General features: G+C 47.7%; 1 protein-coding gene across 1 annotated transcript; it reads left to right on the top strand.

The window, feature by feature from the left end:
- The first annotated feature begins 738 nt into the window (after positions 1-738).
- On the top strand, positions 739-20,264 carry LOC100076750 (acyl-coenzyme A synthetase ACSM4, mitochondrial-like). Its single transcript, XM_003428280.5, has 13 exons — positions 739-966; positions 2,710-2,920; positions 4,099-4,306; positions 4,676-4,819; positions 6,192-6,348; positions 7,471-7,550; positions 9,170-9,293; positions 11,553-11,633; positions 11,914-12,015; positions 12,151-12,278; positions 12,631-12,730; positions 14,388-14,507; positions 19,496-20,264. Exons 1-13 carry the CDS (start codon positions 766-768, stop codon positions 19,580-19,582), a joined length of 1,743 nt encoding a protein of 580 aa, XP_003428328.2. The 5' UTR covers positions 739-765; the 3' UTR covers positions 19,583-20,264.
- The last annotated feature ends 217 nt before the right edge of the window (positions 20,265-20,481 follow it).

Genomic DNA, 20,481 nt, shown 5'->3' with positions numbered 1-20,481 from the left:
GTGAGCTTGGGAAAGTCACTTAACTGGCCTTCAGTTTCCTCATCTAATAACAATAATAATAATGTTGGTATTTGTTAAGCGCTTACTATGTGCAGAGCACTGTTCTAAGCGCTGGGGTAAACACAGGGGAATCAGGTTGTCCCACGTGGGGCTCACAGTCTTAATCCCCATTTTACAGATGAGGGAACTGAGGCACAGAGAAGTGAAGTGACTTGCCCACAGTCACACAGCTGACAAGTGGCAGAGCTGGGATTCGAACTCATGAGCCCTGACTCCAAAGCCCGTGCTCTTTCCACTGCGCCACGCTGCTTCTCATCTGTAAAACAGGGATTAAATACCTATTTTACCCTCTCCCTTAAACTGTGAGCCCCAGATGAAACAGGGACTGGGTCTGACCTGATCATTTTGAGCTCACTGCAGTGACTGCCAAATGTTATTTTCAATATTATTATTATTATTTTACATTCCCATCCTGATTGATTCCATCCATTTACCCAGACTCTAAAGGTACCTTCCCAAAATGTCTCCCAGCTCTGATGGAGTAATAGGAGTTTGGCAGGTATCAGGTTTCTAAAAACCCTCCCCAGGTTTCAGCTCCTTCCCTATCTAAAAGTGACTCGATTTCCACCTGGAGCTTCATAATTGTAGATCGTGGATAGACCCAAAACTTTTTTGAGAGCATTTTTGGGCGGGAAAGAAAGGGCTGATACTGTCCTCATTTCTCCTGTCGCAGTATATGTTTGTTTTCTAAGACGCTGCTGCACCATGAAGATTTTCATCCAGGTCCAAACCCTGAAGTTTCTCTGGAGCCCTAAGCCACGAGGTCGGTGGTTCCACAGGGACACCCGGACTTGGGCCCCGCTGAGCTTCGCGGACTGCGAGGCCATAAACCGCTGTGAGCAGGAGTTGCCGGAACACTTTAACTTTGCTGGTGATGTGTTGGACAGATGGGCTCATTTGGAAAAGGTAGAGACATTTTTGACCTTCAGTGATCAATCAATCCATCAAACAATAGCATTTACTGAGCACCCAATGTGTGAAGACCCTGTTTGACATGCTTGTGGACAGTACAATGGAGTTAGAATTAATAACCCTCAAAGAGCTTAGTGCAAGACAGAATAATTACAAATTGGAGGAAAAGAGAATGGAAAGATAGCTATGTGACTGAGAACATGTTTAAATAGTTGGATGTCTGCTCATGTTGGTTTTTTCAGATTGATATGCATAGTCATTTCTAATTTATTCTTTCATCCTTTATGAACCCTCATTCCCCCATAGCCAAGTAGTCAGTGACACATGTTATGGATATAATGCAGTTGGGTTATTAGGAAACATTCGTCCAAGAATGTGTCCAACTTTTTTTATGACATTTGTTAAGCACTTTCATTCGATAGTATTTATTGAGCCCTTACTGTGTGCAGAGCACTGTACTAAGCCCTTGGAAAGTACAATTCGGCAACAGAGACAATCCCTACCCAACAACGGCCTCACAGCCTAGAAGGGGGAGACAGATAACAAAACAAAGCAAGTAGACAGGCATCAATAGCATCAAAATAAATAAAGAGAATTATTGACATGTATGCATTAAATAGAATAATAAATTAGTACATATATACACAAGTGCTGTCGGGAGGTGAGTAGAGCAGTGGGAGGGAATATTGGCAATAGGGAAGGGAGGAGGAGCAGGGAAAAGGGGGGGCTCAGTCTGGAAAGGCCTCCTGGAGGAGGTGAGCTTTCAGTAGGGCTTTGAAGGGAGGAAGTGTGCTAGTTTGGCAGATGTGAGGAGGGAAGGCATTCCAGGCCATAGGTAGGATGTGGGCCAGGGGTCGTCGGTGGGACAGGCAAGAACGAGGCACATTGAGGAGGTTAGCAGCACTTACTATGGGCCAGACACTGTACTAAGCACTGAGGTGGATACAAGCAAATCAGGTTGGACAAGGTCCCTGTCCCACATGGGGCTCACAGTCTTAATCCCCATTTTACAGATGAGGTAACTGAGGCACAGAGAAGCGAAGTGACTTGCCCAAGTTCACAGGTACAGTGGCGCAGCTGGGATTCGCACTCATCTTTATACAATATAACCCACTGTCAGTTTTTACACGTACGTGGTGTACTTCCACCACGTGTACTTCCGTGTAAGTTTTATGAGTACCCGGTTCTTTAGGAACCCAACCCCAGTATTATAGGAGAAATGACTCAACTCCAACCAGCCCCGCTGTCTCTTTTTCCTCAGCAGCAAGTGATTTGCCTCTCTACATTCCTCCCCTGTGATCCAAAATTAATTTATTGTGGTATTCGTTAAGCCCTTACTATGTGCCAGGCGCTGACCTAAACGCAGCGATGGGTACAAGCAAATCGGCTTGGACACAGGAGGTGCCCCCATGGGGCTTAATTCCCATTTTACAGATGAGGTACAGGTCAAGTGACACGCCAAAGAGCTGCTTTTTGAAATCCGTACTTGTGAACGTCCAATGCCTGGAGATCCGGAAGGGATGAGTGATTCACTTCATAGTCCCTTAAGATCTCCAGAGGTCTCCCGGCCCCTTTCCCGGTCACCAGCCTGGGCTGCTGCTAAGTGATTTCAGATAGATAGGTGCCTTCTTAGTGCCTGCTTAGACACTGCCCAGGAAAGGAGGGTGAACACTTTCCCTCGATGCCCATTTCCAGTGATTCTGAGCCCTCACTTGTCTCTCCTTTGCCTTGGCCCAGAGTGGAGAGAGATCAGCCAGCCCAGCCCTGTGGTGGGTCAATGGGAAAGGAGAAGAGGTGAAGTGGACCTTTAAGGAGATAGGCATCTTATCCCGGAAAGTGGCCAATGTCCTCTCCAAACCCTGTGGCCTGCAGAGGGGAGACAGAGTGGCAGTAATTCTCCCACGGATCCCTGAGTGGTGGCTTGTCAACGTGGCTTGTATGCGAACAGGTCAGTAGCATTCCTTAACATCGCTAAATCGCCGGGCAAGCCCAAACCCAGGAGATCGATGTTTACCCTGATTATTGCTAGAAATGTCGGTACTCCCTGCTTATGGATAAGTTGAAAAGCAAAGACCAAGGCATAAAATTCAAAGTAACTAAACAAGGTCTTAAAGAACGCAAACTATTTCAGGATTCATTGAATTGAGAGGTCTGAGTACACTGATTTCATTCTTCGTATCGATGTTACTTAACTGAGAATTTATCAGTGTCTGTGGGCCTTACTAAAGTTAATCAGTGTGGCCTAGCTTGTTGGAAAGAGTCTTAATTAGTTGTTGAATGACCGGATGCTTTTATTTGCTGCGCAGCTAGAATTCCATTTACGTTCACTACCTATATATGCCGACGGAGTTATCCGACAGGAAAGATGGGTGAGCCTTAGACCTGAGCTTCAGGACCGAGACCTTAACAGGAGGAATTGGCTGGGTCTGCTGACTTCCGGACCCCTCCTCAAATAGGCCAGGCAGCTTTCAAGTAGAAAGCCATTGTCAGGCAGAAAGATTCTTAGAGAGGAGGAGGTGTTGGATGTGAGTAGAGCCCAAGCTGCCTCACTGACATTAGGACAGTCACTGGGACACAATAGTAGCCCAGTGTATTCTCCCCATTTGTGTGTATTTTACTAATTCCCCAGATTTAGTAGGGCCCTTCCCTTGGGATAGTGGAAAGAAATCTTTCTCTTGGGGAAGCGTTGGGTTCATCTGAAGCGTAGTTGACTGCCCTTTCCAGTTATTCACAGTCGAGCGAGTATATCCATCAACCAGATACTTACCAACAAAATAAAAACTAATGATATTTGATCGACTCTATCTTTTACCCCCAGTGAAGAATCAGGAATTAAATGAAATCTTTTCTATCCGGAAGACTTGCTGCTGATTACAACCCACACTTGACTTTCTAACGACTTATTTTCTGACCCTGGATAATCTCTGTCCCCTCCTCCTGTCCTCAACACTCTTGAAAGTCTTTAGCTTTCTTGAATTCCTTTCATTACCTTACTGTTCCTTTCATTACCTTACTGCTCTGATAAGGCACCAAGTGTTTTAAAATTTAGCCCACCAGAGAGATGAACTCACTGGCCCTTCACAGAGTTCCTGAATACGTCTACCCTTGAATTCTCGGCTCCTCCAGGACTCGTCTTTATGCCGGGGACCACTCAGCTGACAGCGAAGGACATTCAGTACCGACTGCAGGTGTCCAAGGCCAAGTGCGTTGTCACCAGCGATGCCGTGGCCCCGGCGGTCGACTCGATCGTGGCAGAGTGTCCCGCTCTGGAAACAAAACTCTTGGTGTCGGGAACCCAACGGGAGGGGTGGCTGAACTATGGAGAGCTGTTTAAGTGAGTACCGGATCTCTTCTGGCCCAAATCTGAAATGTCTGGTGTTTTCTGTGAGTGTAGTAGAGTATCTTTGGATTTCCATTTTCTAGATCTCCACTCTCCCCCGGCACCATTTCCAATAATCGTGGCTCATGGACCGTTAGCTGAGTTGTCTCTGAGTTACAGGTCAAGTGTCCCGTAGGGAGGGTGAATAGAGCCAGGAGTGTTTCCTGTCCTTTCCTGCCAAATGAGTGGAGTTTGTCTGACAGCCCTCTGTGGGGAGGCAAGGAGGTGACCCACGGGGTTAAAGGTGCTGGACCTGGCAAAATGTCTGCGGGGGGCGAGCGCTTCCCTCAGCCTTCATCCCTGACGGGGCTCTGTGTCCTGCAGGTCGGCCTCCACGGAGCACAGCTGCGTGAAGACAGGGAGTCGGGACCCGATGGCCATCTATTTCACCAGCGGAACGACCGGCGCCCCCAAAATGGCCCAGCATTCCCAGAGCAGCTTGGGGATTGGCTTCACTCTTTGCGGAAGGTAGGCCAAATGGCTCCGCTCACTCTCTGGGGCACGAATAGACAGGGACCTGAATTTGCCCTCTGCCCTGAGCCTCAGAGATCCTGTCAGAGACTCACGCTCTGAGGTTAAGTGACTTGCCTAAGGCCACCCAGCGGTTGAATAGCAGAGCTGTGTTGAGAACCTAGGACTCCTGTCTCATAGACCGATACCCTTTCCACTAGGCTAGACTGCCTCCGTACCATCAGCATTTCAGTAGGAAGGACTTGTCTATAGAATGGTCCATCTCCAGAGGTGAAAACGAGTAGGCTTGTCATTGTCCAAAGCTGCAGCGGTCAGTACTCATTAGGATCCAGTGTCCCATTCCCCATTTGACCCATTGACATTATAGAGAAGCACCATGATCTCCTGGATAGTGCACGGACCTGGGTGTAAGAAGGACCTGGGTTGTAATTCTGACTACATCACTTGCCTGCTCTGTGACCTTGGGTAAGTCACTTCACTTCATTCTGCATCAGTTCCCTTATCTGGAAAATGGGATGAAGACTGAGAACCCCGTGTGGGACAAGGGCCATGTCTAACCTGATTAATTCGTATCTATCCCAGCACTCAGTACAGTTCCTGGCACATAGGAAGTGTTTAACAAATACCACTGGAAGTAAAAACAAAGTGGGGGGTCGACCTATCCAACTGAAATGGACTGGCCTTCAGCTAGCTCCAAGTTCATCTCCATTCCCGGGCCCCCAATCAAATGATGTTAATTAAGCGTTTACTAATAATAATAATAATGTTGGTATTTATTAAGCGCTTACTATGTGCCGAGCACTGTTCTAAGCGCTGGGGTAGACACAGGGGAATCGGGTTGTCCCACGTGGGGCTCACAGTCTTAATCCCCATTTTACAGATGAGGGAACTGAGGCACAGAGAAGTTAAGTGACTTGCCCACAGTCACACAGCCGACAAGTGGCAGAGCTGGGATTCGAACTCATGAGCCCTGACTCCAAAGCCCGTGCTCTTTCCACTGAGCCACGCTGCTTCTCTGTTTACTGTGTGCAGAGCTCTATACGAAGTATTTGGAAGAGTACAATAGAGTGGGTAGACACAAACCCTGCCCTCAAGAATCTTGCAGTCTCACCTCCCGGGGCAGTGTGATTCAGGGGTCTCCATGGATGGGCTCTGGTTCTTTTGCTGCCCCTTCCCCTGAGAAAGGGCAAATCACCAGAACTTTTGGGGGAAAACTGAAATGAGCATGAGAGTGACATTATTCCACTAGCAGGAAATTTGTGAGAAAATAATTGAGGATGTAGAAATTTAAGGCTGCCTCCTCCCAGGTCCACCCTGTCAGAAGAGGAACGGAGTTCGAGGCTGTTTTAATCTTCCCCATCTTGCTCAGGTACTGGCTGGACTTGAGACCCTCAGACATCATATGGAACATGGCAGACACTGGCTGGATCAAAGCGGCCATTGGCAGCGTTTTTGCTTCGTGGCTTCAGGGAGCGTGTGTCTTCGTGCACAGCATGGATCAGTTTGATGTGGAAACCTTCCTAGATGTAAGAGTGATCATCTCTCCCTTGGTTTATCCTTTAAGCTCTCCTACGGCACCCAGGAAAACCACAAACTAATGATTGCTCAGGATGTGGAGCTTTAGGGAGTATTAGACGGAGTCTTGTCTGGAGAGTGGCGGAACTTTCGTTTAGCCAGAGAATTGATACCCTCAATAGCTTGCGAAGTTGATACCCTCCAGGACGCTCAGGTGTAATTCTGGCAGCTTACTGCGAGTCTTTCTGGCTCTGCTAGTGTCGCTCAAGGTTGTTGTTGCCAAAGAGACCCAACCCAAGAAACAATGATCCTGAGCCAACCGTCTCAAGCCTAAACAAATATTTCGATTACGTGAAACCAGGCAAATACCTGACAAAGCCAGACTTCTTGGGTCAGGTGCCCAGATCACCTTTCTCCTACAAAGGCCCATCTGTTCTCCCTCTACTTCTCACTTGGCTAATCCCCCAAACCTGACGCTGCTCAGCAGAGCCCTCCTTCACTCTCTCTGAGTCACACGGGACTGGAGGGACATCTCGGTAGACTTAAGTTTCCCCAGATCTTTAAGAAATGCGATGCAGTCCTGGGCTTCTCTGATGGGCAGTACTGAATCTGGAATCAGCTATAGGGAATAGTTTATTCATTCATTTCAAACGGAAAAAGCAGCAAGGAGCTATTTTGGAACTCTCATTTGGCAGGGAGACTCTGTGTTCTCAGAAGAGTTGAATTTCTGTCCTTCCCTGCCCCTACTTCCCAGGCTCTGACTGCTGAAAGGTCCTTGATGCAGCTTTTCGGTTCTCCTGACTGTGATAATTACGTCTTACCCGACTTCCCTAAACAAAATCCTGGGAAGATTTCCGAGGAGCTAACCGTAAAGCTCTTCACTAACGTGTGAGAGGCTGACAGTCGAAAGAGACACAAGCCCACAGATCCAGAAATGATGAACTTCAGGGAAACTAGTAAACACTAAGCAGTTACACCTAGGAGGCGGAGTATTTTTCGGTGTGTGGGTTTGTGGAGGGGTGTGGCAGAACTTTAAAGGGAATTTTTGAGTTTTGAAACGCTCAACCTCTTTCTTCACCTTCGTTTACACTTGTCGGTCTATTTGTAATTTTTCCCGTCTGTCTCTCCCTTAGACTCTCACCTCCTTTCCCATCACCACCCTGTGCAGCGCTCCTACCGTCTTCCGGATGCTCGTGCAGAAAGATCTCAAGAGGTACTGGGCAAAATCTCTCCTCTGTGACCCCACAGAGAAGCTGTAACTCGGCCTCCCGAGTAGCCACTGATTGGAGCCAATCACAGTTGATACTGATCAGTAGTGGTAGTATAATACTAACGACCCATCTTGGACACTTTCAGTCAGGTAAAGAGAACTGGTTTCATTTCTTGTCCTATCTGTGTGGACAAGGAGAAGGGGAGGAAAAGGGTAGAGGAGGGAGGAAATCTTACTTCCCCATACCGTTCCAATAGTCAGTCAGTCGATTGTATTTATTTACTGTGTGCAGAGCACTATATTAAGTGCATGGAAGAGGACAATCCGGCAATATAACAGACATATTCCCTGCCCACAATGGGCTTACAGCTTAGAGGTAGGAATTGTCCTATTTTCAATTCTAGCCTGAGAGCAGTGAATAATAATAATGAATAACTACGGCATTTAAGTGCGTACTATGTGCCAGGCATTGTACTAAGCGCTGGGGTGGATACAAGCAAACTGGTTTTGGTGGAAAGGGCCCGAGGTTCTCTCCCTGAGTTTGCTATTCTGGCCCTGCCTCGGGGGAATCTATCCCTCTTGGGGGGAGGCTCTTACGGATTTACGAAGCTCTGATTCTGGCCCAAGTCAGGGAAAATTGGAGTCAACCCCGTTAGGAGCCTTAGATTCCTTTCTTTAGGTTCAAACCTTTTTAAGCAGATGAGGGAGGCTGGAGGGAGATGGAGATAAAATGGAGAGAGGATGAACCCCCTCCCCCTAACCACACTCTCTCTGTGCAAGGTGCGCAGCAGTGACTGGGAGTAAAGTTGGGGTTAGATGTGCCTCTAACCACAATGAACCCCTTAAAGGGCTGGATCAGAAAGGAGGACGCAGTGGGAATGCAAAATGTAAATTCAGGCTCAGGCACACCCTCTCCTAAACCTGGATTGTTATTATGACTATTAATCATGGTGTTATTTTGTGGCATTATTAGTAATATTGTTGTTCTAGGATGAGTTTCTGACTCGAGCTACGAACAGGGACCATATCTGGGTTCCTAGGCATCGCATATCCCGTCACCTTAGGTAGTTGGCAGTTTCATCCAGGGGTGGGGTTTGGGGTGGGGTCTGTGGGCAGGTTGGGGAAGGGGTGGGGTGTCTAGTGGATTTGGCTTTAGCATCACACACAGTCCGCCACCTGCCGTGACATTGCATCACCCTGGCTGAGGTGCGGGACCCATCTCTCACTCTCTTCTGTGTTGCCCTGACTTGTTCCCTTTGCCCTTCCCCCTGCTTCCCAGCCCCGCAGCACTTATGTATCTGTAATTTTATTCGTTTGTATTGATGTCCGTCTCGCCCTCTCTAGACTGTGAGGTCGTTGTGGGCGGGGAATGTCACTATTTATTGTGGTGTTGTGACTTTCCTAATTGCCTAGTTCAGTGTTCTGCAAACGGTAAGCACTTAATAAATACGACCGAAGGAATGAACACAACAGAGTGGATAGACACATTCCCTGCCCACGGGTTTACAGTCTAAAAGGGGGGATCAAACTTTTCAATCTGCTACAGTCATTAAAGAGGCTGGAAATCTAACGAAAATGTCTTTCCCCCGGGGTGACCCACACACAACTCGGACATTGTGAAGTTATAAATTCAAGAGCCTGAGACACTGCCTGACCGGAGGGGAGCCCCTGAACCCCGAAGTTTGGGAGCAGTGGAAGAACCAGACGGGGCTGGAGCTGTACGAAGGCTACGGACAGACTGAAGTGGTACATTTCAATACCCGTTTCTAGTTCACAGATAATATTCCTTCTGATACAGCCCAGTTCCCCACGAATACAAGCCCTGTCAACTGTGGACAAAACAGCACTCCAGAACAACCAGGAATCCCTGGGTCTTACCACCCTGGGAACGGGGGTAGGACCAGGAGAAGCACACCATGTTGCTTCTGCGTTGGAACGGACAGAACGGGGGCCTGGGACTCAGAAGGTCAAGGGGTCTAATTCCGATCCTCCACTTGTCTGCTGTGTGGCCTTGGGCAAGTCACTTCACTTCTCTGTGCCTCAGTTACCTCATCCGTAAAATGGGGATCAAGACTGTTAGCCCCACGTGGGACGGGGACTGTGGCCGACCCGATTTGCATGTATCCACACCAGCGCTTAGTACGGTGCCCGGCACATAGGAAGGGTTTAACAAATACCGTAGTTGTTATTATTAGCTACCGTTGCTTCCACCAGCGAGCTAAGCTGCCTCGGAGTCTCCGAAAGGGGAAAACCTACTCCCATAACAATAATCGTGGTCTCTGTTAAACATTTACCATATGCCAAGCACTGTGGTAGATGCAAGTTGATCAGATCGGACATAGTCCCTGACCCACACGGGGCTCACGGTCAGAAGGAGGAGGGAGATTAGGTAGTATTTAATCCCCATATTACCGATGAGGAAAGTGAGGCCCAGAGAAGGGAAGTGACTTGCTCCTCGTAACACAGCTGGCAAATGGTAGAGCCAGAATTAGAACCCAGGTCCTCTGACTCCCAGGCCCGTGCTCTTTCCACTAGGCCATGCTTCCCTCCTTCCATGCTTCCTGTCAGGGAAAGTGGGCTTCTCCCTGTCTCTGCAGCCTAGGTTTCCACAAGGAAGAAATTTTTTATTTAAATTAATATTCTTATTATAAGAAACAGGAGAACCAAATTCTTCCTGACTTAGGGGCATTGAAAAGTGTTTCTAAGGAAGCCATGGGTACTCGAGGCCAAGGAAAGTTATTAACTCACGCCCTGAACATTTCTGAATGGGTTTTACCCCGGCAACACGTGGACGTGTCAGACTCCTGAAATGGTTGCTTTCGGCTGGGACCACGGATCCCACCTTGGCCTTTTCAGCCACACGGACATTCTCAGGTCATCAAATGAGAAGGACAGTTTAATCTACGGTCCTTTTAGAAATACCTCGCTGCATGATAAAAATGATTCTATGCGGCGTAATAACGATATCTGCTAATCAATCGCAGGTATTCACTGAGCGCTTACTGTGTGCAGAGCACTATATTAAAGCACTTACTGTGCGCCTAGCATTTTACTAAGCACTGGAGCAGAGAAAAGATTACCAAGTCAGATACAGTTCCTGTCTCACCTGGAGTTCACAGTCTAATGGGGAGAGTCTAGAGAAGCAGCGTGGCTCAGTGGAAAGAGCCCGGGCTTGGGAGTCAGAGGTCATGGGTTCAAATTCCGACTCAGCCGCTTGCCAGCTATGTGACTTTGGGCAAGTCACTTCATTTCTCTGTGCCTCAGTTACCTCATCTGTAAAATGGGGATCAAGACGGTTAGCCCCATGTGGGACAACCTGATCACCTTGTATCCTCTCCAGCGCTTAGAACAGTGCTTTGCAAATTGTAAGCGCTTAACAGATGCCATCATCATCATTAATAATAATTAGTATTACCTTTAATCTCCATTTTGCAGATGAGGAAACTGAGGCACAGACAAGTTAAGTGATTTGCCCGGGGTCACACAGCAGGAGTGGGATGGAGCTGGGACTAGAACTCAGGTCCTCTCACTTCCAGGCTCATGCTCTTTCCACCAGGCCACCCTGCTTCTCAGTGGTAGTCTTCCTGACATACTGACTTCACTACCAAAGCAAAGAGGAGGATATGAGCGGTTTTCCAGTGACTTCAGGTCAGTGTAGCCGGCCAGTTTTGAGTCTTGGGGTTTGAAATATTGTTCTTCACCAAACCCAAGTGATCAGATCATTTTTCAGGCCTCTACTCTCACTGCGCTCTGTAAAAAATGACCAAGGAGTGAGTTAGGCCCATTAGTGTTTCTGGAGATTCAAGCTTTTCAGCCCATCAGAGAGCCGGACAACAAATTACCATCCTGCTAAAACACATTAAACAGTGCTCCGGGAGTCTGGAAGAATTAACACAACTCAGAAAGTGCCTAACTCAGGGAGGACTTAGGGACGTAGTAAAGGAAGATTCTGTTTTGGGTCCCAAATAAAGACCCCAGACTTACACCCAGATTTCTTCTTGACAGGGGATAATCTGTGCTAATCAGAAAGGGATGGAAATTAAACCCGGTTCCATGGGCTTAGGAGTTGCTCCCTATGACGTCCAGGTAAGTGGAGAATCCCGTGACTGGTCTGACTGAGAAGGAGAAGTCGTCAAGCCGTTACGTTTGGAATCTCTAATTCCCACTTATCCTTAATTGATTTTAATGTCCATCTCCCTCTCTCGACTGTAAACTTCTTGTGGGCAGAGAATGTTTCTACCATCTCTGTAACAGTGTACTTCTCCCAAACGCTTACTACAGTGCTCTGCACACGGTAGACGCTCAATAAATACCACTGATGGATTGAAAGGGGGACTTGCAAAGAAAGATATTTTTGTTCTTCTAGATTATAGATGAAAACTGTAATATTCTTCCAGCTGGGAAAGAAGGAGACATTGCGCTCAGAGTGGAGACCACGAGGCCCTTTTGTTTCTTCTCGGACTATGTGGTATGGAAACTTGGAATGAGATGATTCTGGAATTTTAAAAGCTTGTTCAGAAAGTTGTCCCACAGTCAGTGACTGGGATCTCAGTCTGCCCATATTCTAGTCAAAATTAAGTTTTTTTCCTCCTACGATTTCCAGGATAATCCCGAGAAGACAGCGGCTACCATGAGGGGACGTTTTTACATCACCGGGGACAGAGGGGTGATGGACAAAGATGGCTATTTCTGGTTCGTCGGCAGAGCTGACGACGTCATCATATCTTCTGGGTGTGTACATCTGGCCCATTTACGGCCTGGCAACGTATTTATTGCTCTATTTTATGAATGATGTGCACTTACCCATGGTTCTAATTATCTATTTTGATGGTAGTGATGCCTGTCTACTTGTTTTGTCATCTGTGCCCCCCCCAGACTGTGAGCCCGTTGTTGGGTAGGGATCGTCTCTATCTCTTGCCCAATTGTACTTCCCAAGCGCTTAGTACAGCGTCCCGCACACGGCAAGCGCTCAATAAATACGACCGAACGAATGAATGAATGGCCGAGCCGAAGCAAATGACGTTTTCTAAAGGCGACTGGGAGGCCCAGGAGGGCGTTCCTTGAGGTGGTTTTTCTATTCCAGGTATCGCATTGGACCTTTCGAAGTGGAAAGTGCCCTGATTGAGCACCCGGCTGTGGTGGAGGCGGCAGTTGTCAGCAGTCCAGATCCCATCCGAGGAGAGGTAAAACAAACAGGTGTATTTGTTTAAAAAGAGCAGAATCCGTGGCTCCGTCTTTAATTATGGTATTGCGCTCTCCTAAGTGCTTAGTATGGGGCTCTGCACATAGTAAGCACTCAATAAATACCATTAATTGATCGATTTATTCACGGATGGCACTCACTCCCCTACTAAAATTATATCTCTTCCAAGAGGCCTTCCCTGATTAAGCCCTCATTTCCCCTATTCACCCTCAGCCCCTATATGCTTGGATTCATACCCCTGAAGCACTTGCTAATTACCCCATAGCATTTATGTGCCTATCCTTATACTCTCCCCTCTAGTCTCCCCTCACGCTGCTTAGAGAAGCAGCGTGGCTCAGTGGAAAGAGCCCGGACTTGGGAGTCAGAGGTCATGGGTTTGAAATCCGGCTCTGCCACGTGTCAGCAGTGTGACCGTGGGCAAGTCACTTCACTTCTCTGGGCCTCAGTGACCTCATCTGTAAAATGGGGATGAAGCCTCACGTGGGGCAACCCGATTCCCCTGTATCTACCCCAGCGCTTAGAACAGAGCTCTGCACGTAGTAAGTGCTTACTATGCTTGTATCCACCAACGCTATCGGATTGTATTCTCCCAAGCACCTCTGAACTCAGAAAGACCTCAAAAAATAGCACTGAGTGCTATTTCAAAGTATATCCTTTGAAAGACGAAAGTAACTCAGTGTTTTCAAGAGTGTATGTGAGGGAAACGCACGTTTGTGTCAGGTGTATACAGTGAGAAGTCGAATGGTCTGGGTACCCGATTTGCTTATATCCACCCCAGCACTTAATACCGTGCCAAGTAAGCACTCGACGGATACCATAATGTTTATTATTTTTATTACTGAGGCTATGAGACTATTACATAAGCGTAAGGCTACATTCATGAAGGATTATCCTTTCTTCATCTCTGCTCTATCTTTTTTTTTAATGCCATTTGTTAAGCACTTGCTCTGTGCCAGACTCTGAACTAAGCGCTGGAGTAGATATAAGCTAATCAGGTTGGACACAGTCCCCTCCCACGTAGGGCTCACACCCTTAATCCCCATTTTAGATGAGGAAATAGAGGAACAGAGAAGTTAAAGTGACTCGCCCTAGGTCACAGAGCAGATAAATGGAGGAGTTGGGATTAGAATCCAAGTCCTTCTGACTACAAGGCCCGTGTTCTTTCCACTAGGCCATGTTGAGTGCTTACTGTGTACAAAGCATTCTTCTGAGCACTTGGGAGAATATTATTATTATTATTATTGTACTTGGTAAGCACTTACATTGTGCCAAGCCCTTCTAAGTGCTGGAATAGATACAAGTTAATCTTGTTCGACACAGTCCCTGTCCCACATGGGGCTCACGGTCTTAATCCCCATTTGATAGATGAGGTCACTGAGGCCCAGAGAAGTGAAGTGACTTGCTCAAGGTCACCCAGCAGACATGTGGCGGAGCTGGGATTAGAACCCAGGTCCTTCTGACTCTCAGGCCTTTTCTCCACCCACTAAGCCGTACTGCTTCTCTATTATGTACAGTTCAATAGAGTGGGTAGACCTGAACCCTGCCCTCGAGGAGCTACATTTTGTGGGACCGAGACTGGGATCTTTAATGGGCGGTAAAAGCAAAACGAAATCTTCTGATGGATTTTTCACTTACAGGTGGTGAAAGCTTTTGTGGTCTTGTCCGAGCCCTTTAAATCTTCAAATACAGAGAAATTAACTCTCGAGCTTCAGAACCATGTGAAAAGAGTGACTGCTCCCTACAAATATCCCAGGAAGGTGAGTACCTCGGCCGCCAACCAGGGGCCAGGGACTAATCCAATCGGTTTAGGTTATCGCTATCGGGAGAGGCCGCCCAGTAGCCCGTCACCCCTCACGACATTGTTAAGGAAGCAGATCACACCTGGAGCAGTGAAAATGTGACCTATAAAGGCTGCACGGCTCTGGGCTCTGTCTCGGGTCGGGAAAGGGAGCCAGAGGCTGAAAACCAGTAGACAGACGCAGGAAATCACGGTCAAATATAGGGAACGCTGCTGTACTGAACCCTCCCAAGTACTTAGTACAGCGCTCTGCACACCGTAAGCGCTCAGTAAATACCACCGATTGACATACAGAAAAGGAGCTGTGTAGAACTGATTTCTTTGTGTCCGCTAACACTGTGATAGCAAATTCCCTGCCTGCACTTTGGTTTCCGATTGCGAGCCATTTAAACATCAAAGGCATCCCAAAGAGTTCATTTTTTCCAACAAGCAGCCCCGGGATCGTGAGTGCACTCTGCCTGAGCCCAGATCTGTGGCTTTATTCAGCAAGGGGTGAACAAAGAAATCCCAAAAAAAATTCTTGGGGAAACGGCGTGGCTCAGTGGAAAGAGGCTGGACTTCGGAGTCAGAGGTCATGGGTTCGATTCCCAGCTCTGCCATCTGTCAGCTGTGTGTCTGTGGGCAAGTCACTTAACTTGAAGTCATTGAAGCAGCGTGGCTCAGTGGAAAGAGCACGGGCTTTGGAGTCAGGGCTCATGAGTTCGAATCCCAGCTCTGCCACTTGTCGGCTGTGTGACTGTGGGCGAGTCACTTAACTTCTCTGTGCCTCAGTTCCCTCATCTGTAAAATGGGGATTAAGACTGTGAGCCCCACGTGGGACAACGTGATTCCCTTGTGTCTACCCCAGCGCTTAGAACAGTGCTCTGCACATAGTAAGCGCTTAACAAATACCAACATCATTATTATTATTATTAACTTCTCTGTGCCTCAGTTACCTCATCTGTAAAAGGGGATTAACTGTGAGCCTCACGTGGGACAATCTGATTACCCTGTATCTACTCCAGGGCTTAGAACAGTGCTCTGCACATAGTAAGCGCTTAACAAATACCAAAACAACAACAACAAATGGGGGCGAGTGAACCAACATCAGTTGCTGATTCACTGGAACTGCATCTGGTTTTACTTCCGGATTCAGTCATTAGGAGCCGCAGAGCTGTTGAACAGCGTGTGCTTTTATATTCATTCATTCAGTAGTATTTATTGAGCGCTCACTATGTACAGAGCACTGTACTAAGCGCTTGGAATGTACAATTCAGCAACAGATAGAGACAATCCCTGCCCACTGACGGGCTTATGGGGTGGTCCCAGAGGGTTGGGGGACGTCAAATAAGGCTCATTGCTCCTGCTCTGTTGCTCTGGGCTGCAGCCTCAGACCCCAGAACAGGAAGCTTCCTCGGAAGTTTCCTCCCTTCCACCCTCTCCTCTAGTAATAATAATAATTGTGATATTTGTTCAGTGCTTTCTACGTGCCGAGCACCGTACTAAGCACAGAGGTAGACACGAGATGATCAGGTTGGACACGGTCCCTGTCCCACGTGGGGCTCACAATCTAAGCAGGAGGGATAGCGGGCGTCGAATCCCCATTTTACAGACGAGGAAGCCGAGGCACAGAGACGTTAGGCGACTCGTCCGTGGCGACACGGGATGAACCTCCGACTCACAGGCCCGTGCGCTTTCCACTAGACCACGCTGCCTTCTCCCTAGAGTTCTCGGCTCCATCCGGAGCCCAGCCGAAAGCAGGGCGGCAGAAACAGGTGACTTTACAGATGGGGGTGGTCCCAGAGGGTAGGGGGATGTGTTATTGACCCCCTGCCTCTCACACCATCACCGTGGGGGACCAACTCATCCCTCAGATTCCTCAGAGTTACTCTGAGGTGTGTTGGGATTACCCTAAGAGTTATAAGAGTTATCGAGTTATCAAGAGTTGTCTTCACTATAAGAGTTATCATTTGAAGATTCCTTTAATGTTATTTCATTCATTCATTCAATAGTATTTAGTGAGCGCTTACTATGTGCCGAGCACTGTACTAAGCGCTCGGAATGTACAAATGGGTAACAGGTAGAGACAGTCCCTGCCCTTTGACGGGCTTACGGTCTAATCGGGGGAGACAGACAAAAACAATAGCAATAAATAGATTCAAGGGGATGAACATCTCATTAAAACAATTTAAGCGCTTACTACTTGCCAGGCCCCAGGTTGGACACAGTCTATGACTCACATGGGGCTCCTAGTCTTGGTGAGATGAGGTAACTGAGGCACAGAGAAGTGAAATGACTAGCCCAAGATCTCAGAGCGGACAAGTGGCAGAGTTGGGATTAGAACCCAGGTCCTTCTGACTCCCAGGCCCGTGCTCTACCCACTAAAGTCACGCTGCTTCTCTAGGATTGGTTGGCCAAGAGAGGTGCTGAACAATCTTGGCTGGAACTTTCTAAGAAACGAATGGAACTATCCGTTTGAAGTGAGTTAAGGACATATTTCAGAGCCAAGCTGACCTTTTGAAGTCCTTCTTTGCCCTAGAAATCTCTGATTGGCTTTAATCACAGAGGTACTTTCAAAGGTGAAGAAAAGCAATATAAATGGAAAAATAGTGAACTTTATTCTCCTCCCTCTTAAAATTAGAGACTGGAGTTTTAAGGCAGTGGGCAGGATCCAAGCTCCCGCTAAGTCACCGGCCTCATTCCGGTGGTGCCACGGACAGCTATGTGGGAGTCGGGGTGGCCGGCCAGCAGTCGTCCTGTCTCCCTGGCGGCCCATTATCGGCTCCTGCTTCCAGACCCCAGCTGTGCACCCCTGAGCGCTTGGTACAATGCTCTGCACATAGTAAGCGCTCGATAAATACCACTGAATTCATTGATGGGCAAAGCGGAGCTGCGAAGAGCCCGACCTCCCCAAGTCCCCGACAGCCTTGGGTACCTTGAGAAGGAGCGTGGCTCAGCGGAAAGGGCACGGGTTTGGGAGTCATGGGTTCGAATCCCGGCTCCGCCACTTGTCAGCTGTGTGACTTTGGGCAAGTCACTTCTTCTCTATGCCTCACTTCCCTCATCTATAAAATGGGGATTAAGACTGTGAGCCCCGCTTGGGACCACCTGATCACCTTGGGACCCCCCCCCCCGCCCCAGTGCCTAAAACAGTGTTTTGCACATAGTAAACGCTTAACAAATACCATCGATATCATTATTAGTACCTTGGGGGTGCCGGGATCCTGAACAGCCCTGGGGAGTTAGCTTTGAAGGGCAGATGGCCCAGAATAATAATAATTAATAATAGTATTTATTAAGCTCTATGTCAATCACTGTATTAAGGGCCGAGGTCAATCGATCATAAGCACTGAGTACTTACTATATGCAGAACAGCATATTAAGCACTTGGAAGAGCACAATAACAGAATTAGCAGTCGTTCTCTGCCCACAGTGAGCTTAGAGTCCAGAGTCGGGGGTCAATACGAGATAATCAGGTTCCACCTGGTGATCACAGTCTAAGTGGGAGGGAGAACAGGTATTGAATCCCCAATCTGCAGATGAGGGAACTGAGGCACAGAGACGATAAGTGACTTGCCCAAGGTGACTCAGCAGGCAAGTGGAGGAGCAGGGATAGTAATAATGTTGGTATTTGTTAAGCGCTTACTATGTGCAGAGCACTGTTCTAAGCGCTGGGGGAGATACAGGGGAATCAGGTCGTCCCACGTGAGGGTCACAGTTAATCCCCATTTTACAGATGAGGTCACAGAGGCACAGAGAAGTGAAGTGACTCGCCCACAGTCACACAGCTGACAAGCGGCAGAGCCGGGAGTCGAAGTCACGACCTCTGACTCTCAAGCCCGGGCTCTTTCCGCTGAGCCACGCTGCTTCCCACGGGTCCTCTGACTTCCAGTCCCGTGCTCTTTCCACAACTTCGCTTCTACATTAGGGATCCCCGGCTCAGCCACCCCACTCGCAAGGAAGCTGAGAACTCCCGAGGGCTCAGTTCCCTTCAATCAGAGGAACGGCCCCCAGGGAACGGACCGCATCCAAGGTGCCTACAACCTGAGCTTCGGGGACTCTAGCTTGGAAGGATGCGATTCTTAAAAAGGGCCCTGTGCCAAGGGGAACGCACCTGCTGCCTGGCCTCGCCTTGCCAGGCTACTTCAAAGGCAGGACGAGCTACGGGTGGAATAACCACAATATTTCTCGCCAAGGAGGATCTCGGTGGCCAAACAGGGAGCAGGTATTGGGGGAGAGGGCAGGGGCAGGAGGGCTAGAAAGAGAAGAGCAGCAGCGTGGCTTAGTGGCAAGAGCACGGGTTTGGGAGTCAGAGGTCGTGGGTTCATTCATTTAATAGTATTTATTGAGCACTTACTATGTGCAGAGCACTGTACTGAACGCTTGAATCTAAACCCGGCTCCACCACTTAGCTGTGTGACTTTGGGCGAGTCAATTTCTCTGTGCCTGTTACCTCATCTGTAAAATGAGACTGTAAAATTAAGACTGTGAGCCCCCACGTGAGACAGCCTGATGACCCTGTATCTACCCCAGCGCTTAGAACAGTGCTTGGCACAGAGTAAGCACTTAATAAATAGCATCATGATTATTATTATTCATGTCATCATTATCCTCATCATCGAGGCCTTTTGAGCACCCAGTGCTCAGTACAGCACCTGCACATAAGTGTGTAACAAATACCATAGTTATGATTATCGTTATTCTCTCCAGGGATAATCTCAGTGGTCAAATTGGGAGCAGCTGAGCGGGGGTGAAGAGGTGTTGGGGGGGAAACACAGAACTCCTCTCCAAGCATATTCTCAATGGTCCAATTGAGTCCTTAAAGCTCTTTCAGCTATTCCCGAAAATTATTTAATCCCAGCCTCTTGGTGTTGCCCCGATAAGACATCTGCAATGATTGAAGCGGCAACGGAATCGATTAGAAAGGAACTAAATCACTGGTTTCGGGGATTTTTTTCTCTCTCTCAGGTGGAATTCGTCACAGAGCTACCAAAGACCATCACGGGAAAAATTCAGCGGAATATACTGAGAAAGCAAGAGTGGGGACAGGCCTAGCCTGACCGGGAAACTGAGAAAGTAATCTGTTTGAATAGCCGCTTTTATTTTTTCTTACGTCTATGATTCTGATATTACTAAGGTCCAATGAGCAGGCACTATTGCTATTTGCTATAATGCCAAATGGGGCGAGTTTTTAGTGAAGAAATTGAAAGCTTAAATTTCTCATCTTAATCCTATCTGGTAGGACTCGATCAACAGAATGTCTTTTTAAATATTTGGAAAATGACTCGTTAAACTGCTTAAGTACAAGAGGAAGGATTGACTTGCTTAGGGGATATTCTAAGGAAGATTGAGTCAAATGTTGGAATTAAAAAAATGGAGAATGAATCCTCTTGATTTTTATTTTATGAAAGTGTTCGAGTAGCTTCAGCTGGTTATTGCAAAGCAAATTATTGCTTCAACATTTAATTCAATGCCTGCTGAAAACACTGGTAAGGATTAAAATACAATTGCATGTTTTGGACCTAAAATAGATCAATCAGTTGTATTTATTGAGCACTTAGTGGGGGCAGAAGACTGTAAGCATTTGGGAGAGTACAACGAAATAACAGACACTTCCTGCCCCTAACGAGTTTAATCTATAGGGGAACTGTATATGGGATCGGCCTAGGCATTTCTACCCCTGTTGAACAGGCCCTAGCAATAATAACTAACTGTGGTACTCGTTCAGTGCTTACTGAATGCCAAGCACTGTACTAAGCGCCAGGGTGGGTAAAAAAGTCATCGCGTCAGGCACAGTCCCTGTCCCCCACGGGGCTCACAGTCTTAGGGAGAAGAGGTATCGCAATCTCATTTTGCAGATTTAGAAACCGAGGCATAGAGAAGGCAAATGACTTGCCCAAAGTCACACGGCAGGTAAGTGGCCTTAATGGAATTTAAGGCTCAAAGGCCTGTGC

Source organism: Ornithorhynchus anatinus, chromosome 2, assembly GCF_004115215.2.
Source record: "Ornithorhynchus anatinus isolate Pmale09 chromosome 2, mOrnAna1.pri.v4, whole genome shotgun sequence".
Taxonomy (NCBI): Eukaryota; Metazoa; Chordata; class Mammalia; order Monotremata; family Ornithorhynchidae; genus Ornithorhynchus; species Ornithorhynchus anatinus.
The sequence above is the reverse complement of the archived record's forward strand: the minus strand, read 5'-3'. Positions and strand labels throughout refer to the sequence as shown.